At 29.5% G+C, this 11202-nt stretch overlaps 2 protein-coding genes across 3 annotated transcripts; both read right to left on the bottom strand.

Annotated features, from left to right (window-relative positions):
* Nucleotides 1-6664: 6664 nt before the first annotated feature.
* LOC107469156 (uncharacterized) lies at nt 6665-9687 on the bottom strand. Of its 2 annotated transcripts, none has more exons than XM_021132705.2 (2): nt 9432-9687; nt 6665-6796 (listed from the first exon to the last, which is right to left on the bottom strand). In XM_021132705.2, the coding sequence occupies exons 1-2, from the start codon at nt 9685-9687 to the stop codon at nt 6771-6773; spliced, it is 282 nt and encodes a 93-aa protein (XP_020988364.1). In that variant the 3' UTR covers nt 6665-6770. The 2 variants fall into 2 exon arrangements, with proteins under 2 accessions (XP_020988364.1, XP_020988363.1); XM_021132704.2 differs by lacking the exon at nt 6665-6796 and adding an exon at nt 8471-8632.
* A 357-nt stretch (nt 9688-10044) lies between these two features.
* LOC110272395 (sufE-like protein 2, chloroplastic) lies at nt 10045-10999 on the bottom strand. The gene has a single exon (XM_021132702.2). It carries the CDS (start codon nt 10772-10774, stop codon nt 10064-10066), a length of 711 nt encoding a protein of 236 aa, XP_020988361.1. The 5' UTR covers nt 10775-10999; the 3' UTR covers nt 10045-10063.
* Nucleotides 11000-11202: the final 203 nt, after the last annotated feature.

Below are 11202 nucleotides of genomic sequence, written 5' to 3'. Positions count from 1 at the left end.
TTCTTGAATAAAATATATAAAATATAATTGTTTTAATGAATTTACTTAATATGTTATAATTTTAATATTATAAGAAAAATAAATAAATTTTAAAATAATTTATTTTCATGCAGGTACTTATAAAGATTTTTTTGTTATTATAAATATTAAAGTATTTTTATATGATAATACGTATGAGCATTAAGAGAAAAAATATTTAAAAAGAGGAAAAAAGTTTAAATTTTAAAAATTTTAAAAAAATATTTAACAAAAAAGATTAAAAATAATATTTATCTTAATTTAAAACTTATTACTTACTTTTGAATTTAATAATTTAATTATTTATCTAAAATAGTTAGTTACTCTATTTTAAAAATAAAATTATATAATATATAATAACTTTAAATACTTAAAACCATCAACTTTGTTTAAAAAAGTTATGTTTGTTCTCTTTTAAATTTGTCCCTGCTTCAAAGAAATCATTTATTCAAAATGAATGACTAATGTTATTTTTATTCTGTTTTTTTTTTTTGTTTTTGGGTTTATATTTTTTTATGAAATTAGATAAAAATCTATTGAATAATTAAAATTTTTGCTGGAACATTTTGGTTTTGTTAAATATAATTTTGGTTTCATCTAATTTTTTTTCAGCACAAATGTAGAAACAATGCTAACATGTGTCATCTTTGTTTTAGTGCCACGCCTCCTCAGCAGATGAGGAAAAATTTTTCCATCAGCACAGTAGCATTACCCTTATTAGAATTGTATACCGCTCAATAGAGGATATACTTTCTCTTAAAAGTATAAAAGGTTTGATCGTCAAACTAACTTTTCGAAAAAGTAGTCTATTTATATAATGATACAATTTTATAAAGATAGGTCTAATGGTTACTTAGATTTTTTATAATTATGTTCAATAAGGATTGTCCTTAAAATAAAATTATGTCTATTGTAACGAGAGATTTCATGTTTTAAGAAAACGAGATATTTATTATACACTAGGTGTATTTTACAAAAGGTCAAGCGAACATGCTCAAAAACTAAGGTGTTTAAGGTCAAAAGAGTTTTGATAAACACAAATGTGCATTGAAAATTATAAACATGATTGATTGGCTCTAGTGCAAGTAGGAGATTATTGAGATAATAGTATGCCCAAGATCCAGTCTATCATGATTGGCTCTCGTGCAAGTGGGAGATTGTTGGGAATAAGTAGTATGACCACAATCCAATCAATCATGTGTCAAATAATTTGTTATTATTATTATATTAAAATGTTAATATAATAAGGTCCTTGATTAAATTTAGATATTTATCATTGTGACAGTGATCATAATATTGAGAGATAAATCTTTTATAATTTAATCTAAATTGTTCTTGGTCATAGGATTATTAAAAAGGACATTAATAATCCGAAAAGATCAATATATATATAATGGTCTTCATTGGATGAAGATTAATAGATCTCATTTATTAAATTATATATATAGATGGTGCATATAGAGATATGACCATTGAACTGACTCACTTTGAGAATTCCTAATGGTTATAATTACCGCATATTTGTCAATAGGATATTCTCAAGATGAACATAATAATAGAGTTTCCTTTGACCTGCGACTATCATAGTAATTAACAACGTATTTATTATACTTTGATTCCAGACACCTAATACCCTAGGGTGCTAGTTGAATGGATATTGAGTATGATTTAAATACTTGTAGAATTAATGATTAGTCAATAAGGAATCCGTCAACTCTCGGTAAAGAGTTTGAGCTCTAGACGCCAACCTTGATTAGTAAATTTAGTACGACTAATTTACTACCCGCTTAGTATTGAACTTATGGGGTCACACACTAACGAGTGTTCTAACCTTTGCTATAGAATTATTTAATTATTATTTTGATTTGATCAAATAAATAATTATATTAATTCAAATAGAATATTATTATATTCTTTGCTAGCACCAAGAATATAATAATAATATGATAATTGAAAATATTAAATGAGATTTTAGAATAATTAGTTATTCTATTTCTGAATTTGAATTATAAATTTGGATGAGATCCAAATCGATTATGTTTTAAATTGTTATGATATGATTCATAAAATTTGAATGATTCAAATTTGAAATTTCAAGATATGATTTAAATTTGAATTGAGAATCAAATTTAAAAATCAGTAACAAATCTCATGCTATATATATGTATGCTAAGTGTAGAGGAATGACTGATGAGAGAGAATAACAAGAGTTTTATTCATTTACCTCTACGCACATAAACGTATGTGAGCCTAATTCTTGGAGAAGAATTTTATGGCGTGCAAAGAGTTGCAAGAGGTTTCTCAATTTTAGATCAGATGTCAATTGGTCAAGGAGTTGACAGCAAAGATTAGTCTCGGTGTGGATACGCATAGCGCCTTCGTACCATCGAAGGAGAAAGTGATTTTTACTAGCGTACACAGGTATTTAGATCTGATCTACTATATATTTATTATTGGAATAAAGTTTAAGCACAAAATAGATCTTTAAGGATTACTTTCTTTTCTTCCGCTGCGTATTATGAACACATAGTAATCCTTCGAGTATGATAGATAGTAAATTGAGTATAATGGCTTCGATTTATCATAAGCCACTAATCACTGTAAATCGACTTTAGTAGATTCGATTTACTATGTGATGTAAATCGAATCTTATTGCTTTGATTTAGCCTGCATCATATAAATCGAATTCTATAAATTCGATTTAGCTTGGCATGACATAATTCGAATTCTTTAAATTTGATTTATATTCGAGTCACAATAACAAATAATTCAAATCCCATAGATTCAATTTATTATTTATTACCTTAATTTAAATTTATTAAATTCAATTTACATAAATTTGTAAAGTCTTTTTTACTTTGAAGATACACGTAAATTTGAGAAAATTTGGTTTATAAGGATGCTTTACTCTAATTTTTATACATATAAAAAATATAACAAACAATTTTAGATGGGTATAAAATTGTTTAAAGATAATATTTATAACATATAAACTTCTAATTTAAGGATTAATTTTTTAATAAACTACATAATTGATAAGTTATATTAATTATATAATATTTTTTATTAACATCAATGGCATTTTATCCTCGATAATATAAGTAGACATATATTTTTATATAAACTTACATATATAGAAAAATGCTAGTCAGAATTTATACAGGAAATTGTTATTGGGGACCAAAGAAATTAAACGATTAAGGTGGAATATGAGTGAAATTAGGAAGAGAAAAAAATGGCTTGAAAAGACGGCTTAATAACAACCACATGCACCTATTTACACTTTACACCCCCTATTTTTGTGCAGGGAAATTATAAGATATAGATATCAATATACAGATATTTTATTTTAATTATAAACATAGCTAACACGTAATTTTCTTCTAATAATGAAAAATAGCTTCACAAAGTATTAAATGGCTTAAAGTTTTGCAGAAGCCAATTATCATTGCTAGCTTAGCTCGTAGACTTGCACATATAGTAATAATTAATTTTTTTTTTTCTGTGGGAGGAATAGGATCATAATAGTTAAATAACATTAAATAGTACTTGAGAGTCAATGAAAAATATTAAATTTGTTGTACCAAAAATCAAGTGTATATTAACAATTTAACATTGGCTTGTTAATTGTTATATTAAAATTATTTGCTTTGATATAACTTAAATAATTGTTTTGAAGATTATTTTGAGGAAAAAAACATTTATTTTATCTCAGGATTTAACAAAAAATTTAGTTTTTTTTTTATCTTCATAAGGTAAATAAATTCAAATATTCAATTTTAATTTAAACATCTTAAATAATTTTAATTTTCTTATTTAAATATGCATAGCACATTTTGGTAATATATTTACAAATACTAAATTTATGTTATAATAAGAAAAAAAATTACAAAAAAGTATGAGTTTTTATGCAAATAGTGATAATAAAAAAATTAATTAAAATTATAATTTATATTTGGAGATAAAAACATAAAAATCAATGTTTTAATTTTTAAGTGGTATTTGAATGTATAATTTTATTTGGCACAAAATTATTGATTAAATATTTATTATGAAAATAATAATTTTTTGGGATAATTTGGCTTTATTTTGTAATGATCAATTATGTTTATATTTTTTAATAATTGAATTACTCTTTTAGTTTTAATCAATATTAAAGGTGGCAAATATTTTTTTATTAAAACTTATAGTTAACAGTGCATTGTAAATGATATTTTTTTTTATAAAATAGTGTTATATAATGTTATTTTTTCAAGTATTCTCAAACTAAACAATTATTCAAATCACTAAAAGATTTAAGAATATTAGATATTCAAATCACTAAAATGTTATTTGAGAAGATTAGATTTAAGAATATTAGATATAATTATATAACCTTAATTTTTAAAGGTTAATTTTAATATTTGTAAGATTAATCTTAAAATATTGTTTTAATTCTTTTAAAATTAAATAAAAGGTTATTTTAGTATTTTTAATATTAAATTTGAACTCATAATTACTAATACAATCGATCAATCTTAGTTAATCATATAAGGATAATTTAATATTTTTTAAATTAATGCTTAAAAGGATATCTTAGTCCTTTAAGAACAAACTAAAAGGTATTTTAGCTTTTCTAAAATCAATCTTCAAAAATTGTTTTGTTCTTTTAAAAATTAGACCAAATCAGTACCCGAAAAATTGAAACATTGACATTTTGGCATTTCACTATTGTTATTGACAAAATGGTCCTTAAAAGATTTTAAAATTTGACAAGCGTACCCACAAGTTCGTCGAAGCACATCTCCGGCAAGCACAGTGCTGACATGGCCACTACATTTTTGATGACATGGCAAAAATCCTCCCCCACTCTAATTCTTCCTTTCTTCCTTTCCAACGCTTCTCTTTCTCCTTCTCCCTCCTCAACGCACTCCCCCTTCCCCTTTCTGACTGCACTCTCCTCCCTCCCCAACCATAATCCTTTCCTCCCCCTCCCTAACCCTAATCCCCATACCCAACGCACTTCCTCCCTCCTCAATCCAAAATTTCCTTTTGTGAACTCTAATCCCCTTCCTTTACCCCTTGGAATTCTAATCCCCTTTCCAATATAGTGTCTCACACTCTCAACTCACTCTCCCTCCAAATCAACCTTCAACTCCTCCTCCACCATCCTCGCGTTCACGTGTTGTTCCGCCATCATTGGCCACGCTACCATCGAAACCCCGCCGCACACGCTCTCTACCACCAAGTTCTACCCGCAGTGGCTCACATACCCACCCACTCTCTCATCATTCAGTATCTCCCATTGATCCACCCACTCCCTCACCACCATCCCTCTCCCTTCAACCCTCTCTTCGAACCCCTTTGGTAGAACCCAATCCTTCTTTCTTATCACCCACAAGAAACTCACCATGGATTCTTCCAACCCCATCGCTATCTCCTCCAACTCTTCATTCGAAACCTTTGCCTGTGACCTAAAAGCCACGTACAAAACAAAGCATTTCTTTTTCTGATGCAGCCACGTCATCCATTTCTCTGAGTTTTATTGTTATTAATCTTTTTGAATGATAATTTAACCTAAAAATTTGAGACAATTCATGATTTGGGGCAACTCTGTTGATGTTGAGGTTGTTGTTGCTGTGAATGGTGGTGTTGAGGGAGTGAGAGGAAAGTGTGCGTTGGAAAAGGGGGAGTGGTGGAGATTATTGTTGCTGTTGATATTAAGGCTATTGTTACTGCAAGTAGTAGGGTTGAGGGAGGGAGGAGTAGTGTGCGTTGGAGAGGGAGAGTGATGGAGGTTGTTGTTGCTGTTGATGTTAAAATTGTTGTTGCTATGAATGGTGGTGTTGAAGGAGGAAGGAAAAGTGTACGTTGGGGAGGGGGTTGTGATGCGGCGGGGACTGCGATGGGGGAGAAGTGTGCGTTGGGGATGGGGCTGCGACAGGGAGGGAGAGGGAAGGGGAGGGAGTGTGCGTTGGGGAGGGAACTTTGGGGGTGATTTGCCAAGTCACCAAAACACGGTGGCCACATCAGCATTGTGCTTACCGGAAATTTGTTCCGGCGAGCTCGAGGGCATGCTTGTCAAATTTTAAAATTTTTTAAAGATCATTTTGTCAATAACAATAATGAGGTACCAAAATGTCAGCGTTTGAATCTTTCGAGTACTGATTTGGTCATTACCTCTAAAAATTAATTATAAAAGTATTTTAATCTTTTTTAAAATTAAAATTTTAAATTTTTATAGATATATTTTTGAAATATGTTTGATGTATGTGGCATTTCCATATTGGTTGATTCTTGTATTAATTTTTCAACTAATCTTTTTCTATTTTCATTTAAATCTTATATAGAGAAAACAAATTTTTTACAATTTTAATTTATATTTGCAATTAAATATATTCTAAAAAGTAAAAAAAATTAATTATTTTTAACATGCTCTTTTATCTTTTTTTTTTCTAGTTCAATAGTCTTATTTTACATAATTATTGTTTTTTGTTTCTAACCCAACTTTATATAATTTTTTTCTCACTTTTTTAATGAGATCCAAAATTCATAACCCGAATTCAAGGACCACTTGCCATATGCCTATATTCGAACCAAATCAAATAGATGCTAATTCAAAGAGTTAGATAAAGAATAGTCAAGTCAGCTAAAAAACATCCAATACATGTACAACGAAATGAGATTAAAATATAAAATATTTATAAATTTTGATCTGTACCGTAATACAACCCTTTTGTACAATAAGCATCAGAAAACTGACATCTTCCATCTCAATTCTTCATCATCGGTGATGAATCTGTCATAATAGTCATCATTCGTCAAAACTCACACCACATACAAATATAAGAAAGAAAAAAAAAATCTTCCGGTTCTACCTTACTCTTAGTACTATTTTTAATTAATTTTTGTTTGAGTGATACTGTTTTATACCTTGCACTTCTAACTCGGAGTTTAATAATTATTTTTTCAAAAAACGTAACTAACCCACCATGATCGTTTGCACAATTAAAAACTACAAGAATCAAACAAGAAGTATGTCATAGCCAATCGATATACGGAAGTTGTTTTGTTCTTTAATTAATTTCTTTATTGCGCAAACAGCTCTAGTAAGTAATCCATACATGAATATTCTTGTAATTCTCTTGCATGAGATATAATATAACTTAAACATACAAACTAACAATAAATATTTTGTACTAACGAGTTATAATTCAAATGATATAATTTTTTTATAGAAATCAGGTTCGAGTCTTACTTTTAACTTTAAAAAAACAAAAATAAAAAAAAATATTTTATTAGTATTATCTGCAAATAGAATTTAACTTATCTAAAATATATTTTTATTTATATCTAGTTAAAATGAGTCTCCCAATATCTTGTCGCCAGAAACCATAAAACTAAAAGTTGAATCTCGCAACTTGAGTAATTGTTGAATGTTAGAAAAGAGAAAAAGGTAAACTGTAATAAGTAGTTGGATATTAAGATCCTCTCAACAACCATTTGAGAAATTGTCAAATGCTTTCTTAACAAGAAAATGCTTTATATAATTTAAAATATTGATTTAGAGGGTGTGTTTAATTATTGGTATATATTGATGGTAAAATTACTATACATTCCGTTAAAAATGGTGTCAGATAGACTTTCAATTAATTGTCCTGATTATTTTTAACTATTCTGAGAGTAAAATAAAAAGTAAAAGTTTTATTCTCTTCGATCAATATATGAATATATGTCACGCTCACGCACGTATATCAAAATAAATTTATTATAAATACTCATTAATATTTTTTATTTAATTAATACATTGGTATCAAAGTTATAATTTGTATAGGGAGGACTTAATAATTTTTCTAATAATTTCTAATTAATTAAATTCTAAGTTAAAAATTTTAGACTGGACAGAGGTGATTTGATGTCCATATTTTTTTTAAAATATATTTTTCACATTTTAAAATAAGTAATTTTAATGTAGTAAAAACATAAAGTTATACAATAATTTAACGAAATCAATTACTTGGTCTTTTCTTTTAAAAGAGATGTGAGCATAAAACTTCTTTCACTACACTATGGTATGCATCAAATTTGAATCTATTCGAATACCAAATTGTGGTCAGTATGCATATTTAATAAAACAATTAATGTAATCCACTAAAATATATTAAAAATTGATGTGGGTCTACCCAATGAGAAATGGCAAGAAAGAAAAGGATAGATATTTTTTCAAGAAAAGTATTCGTATCAATCTCGCTATAATTCGTACTTGCATGGATCATCAATTAATTCATTTTTCTAATTTCAAATGATAATCTTCATGCCTAATCTCTACTTCTTCTTCATTTAACGGAAAAACATAAGAGAAAAGATAAGAGTTAATAAATTTATTAAAATTAAATAATTAATATTTCATTTAAAAATATAAGAGTTAATAAATTTATTATAAAAAATAAATTTAACAAAATTTTAACACCAAATAACCATGCAAGTACCATAGTAATTAGCTCATAATTCATTAGTCTAAAAACTAATAACACAATACAATTATCCCAATTCCAGAAAGCTTTTCATTTGCAAGAACACCACCAACATGTCCATCATTATTATCAACCACCATTGACGAACGAAAAGCCTCTTCCTTCAGTTTTAAAGGTAGCAATGAATAAAGTAGGATACAAAGTCTAAATTCAATTCTAACTTTATTAGTGGGTTAAAAACATGTCAATCTTAACTTTATTCGTACTTAATTCGTGAATATCCAATCTTATTTATGAATTAGCAAAAAATGCAATATTATTATATAACCCAATAAACATATAAATTAAAAATTTAATACAAACAATATCATCATCCCACAAACAATACAATTATGATACAAATATAATATCAATAGTCTTTTCTTAAGATTAGGATTCTTGTAGTTTGAAAAGACTAGGTTGAACATTACTGGCTATAAGTTCTTTTTCTCAAGAATATGATTCATTGCAGACATCTTAGACAATCCTAAAACATTCAAATTAAAACTTATTTAATAAAATATTAAAACATTTAAAGATAATAGAATCACAACAATTTTACAGAATTACAGTAATAAACATTAATTTCACAAAACCACAGTAACAAATATCAATTTTACAATAAAGCAAAGAAAATCCTAAAGAGAATTTTAAACCATAGAAGTTAAATCCTAAACTCAATTTCATAGTAATCAATTCCAAACTCTAAAGTAACAAAATTCTAATCCTAAACCCAATTTTACAATAATCAATTTCAAATTCTAAGTCCAATTTCACAGTAACAAAATTCAAATCCTAAACCCCAACTTCACAGCAATTTCATCAAATTGAAATTAAAATATATATTAAAATTAAACCAATTTCACAACAAAGTTCAAACATTAATTTTAAAAAATCTAATGATAGAAATGGCCAACTTACTTGCAATGGAGGAGGTGGCCAACGACATAGGAGATTCCTCATCGTGGAGCAGAAGCAGTGCAGATTTTTCGCGGAGCAAAGGTGCAGCTGGATCAATGTCATTGTTGTGATGCAAAGACGTGGTTTGAGCGAATTCGTCATCGCAGAAAAGAGGCGGAGGTGCAGTTGGGGAGGCAACGTTGGTGCAGGCGACATAGACACTGTGAGCAGCAAGCAGCAAGTGACGACATTGAGAGAGAAAGGAGAAGGTGAGCATCGGCGAGGGAGGAATGCCAAGAAGGTGATGGACGCCGAAGGGGGTAGTAGCCTGGACGACTGATGAAGTGACGTGCGACGAATTTTCGACAGAAAATGTTAGCAAGGAGACATTGAGTTGTAGAAAGATTGATAGGAGAGATTAAGGTTCTCGGGGGCTGGTTGCTAGGGACTATGATCTGAGAGAAGAGATTAGAGTTGTGTTATAGTTTGATATTTATATATCATTCGATAGAATTGGTTAGTAACTTTTTACTCCAAATAAGAAGTCTTTGATTCAACTCTTATTTGTAACATAATCTTATACATATATAAGATGTGAGTTGATTAAATAGGATTAAGACTCAACTTATATCCTATTCAATCTACACAAGAACTTATTCCGCACTCAATCCTACCCTCTCAAATTGGATTCCACGGATAGGATACATACAACCACCTTTATCCAATTCTGTCCTAAATAACAAATCTTTAGTGGCCTTCTGCATTCCGAGAAAGAGATTATGCCACGTGTTTATCCTCGACTGGGCTTTGAGACCCGATCCCAAGAGATCCATGTGGCACAAATCTTTCTCGGTAACATGCAACACTTCCACGGGATACGTCCCATTGAAGGCCGACACGAGACACCAACAGAATCCCTTCGAAATCTCAGAGTCACTGTCAGCACGAAACCACATCTTGCCATCGTTGTCCATGGCAGAAACAATCCACACCTGCGTTGTGCAGCCCGAAATCCGGTTCTCTGGAACCCGATCCGAATTTTCGAATGGTGGAAGCAGTGATGCGTAATGTAGAAGTCTCTTCACGCGTTCTATGGGTTCTGTTAGCGTGTTGAATTCCGAGGCCAGACGGTTAAGTTTGACGGTGATGGAAGACGGCGAGGATGATGAGGTTACCGGTAGTGACGGCGCCGTTAGGATGGGGTGGGTTTGACTTTGAATTTTTATTGAGGAGGAAGATATGATTGGTGGTTTGAGTTGTTGATGTGTTTTTCTGGTGTTATGTTTTGAGGAAAGAGAGGGATTATCATTTGATGGTTGAGTGAATAAGGTGTGAGATGCGGTCATAAACGTTGAAGAGAGCATTATTTTTGTTTTGTGTATGGGTTTTGGCTTTGTATTATTGAATTAATTTGAGATTGTGGAGAATGAAGAAGAGAAAAAGGGAAAAAATGGAGGGAAATTAAACGGTGATGAGAGTGAAAATGAAATCCAAGAAGAGGGGGAAAATAGAGTGCATGTTGGGGGGTTCATGAGGAAGATGGAGATATATAAGCAGGGAGCAAAGCAGAAAGCACAGAGGAATCTATGTTATGTGTGTTCGAAAGAAATAAGAATTAATATCTTCTTTAATTTTTATAAAAATGAAAAAGGAAAAAGAAACTGAAGAAAATAAAATATTCATTTTTCGCAACGCACTCAGCAGCCTCCACAGTGTATTTGGTTATTAGGTCATTCTCACTTCGGTTGAGAAGGTTATTAGATTACGACTCACATGTATGATAAATTTTTAA

The sequence above is a fragment of the Arachis duranensis genome, chromosome 10 (genome assembly GCF_000817695.3).
Source record: "Arachis duranensis cultivar V14167 chromosome 10, aradu.V14167.gnm2.J7QH, whole genome shotgun sequence".
In the NCBI taxonomy this organism is placed as follows: Eukaryota; Viridiplantae; Streptophyta; class Magnoliopsida; order Fabales; family Fabaceae; genus Arachis; species Arachis duranensis.
Note: the sequence above shows the minus strand (reverse complement) of the source record. Positions and strands in the feature narration are given on the sequence as shown.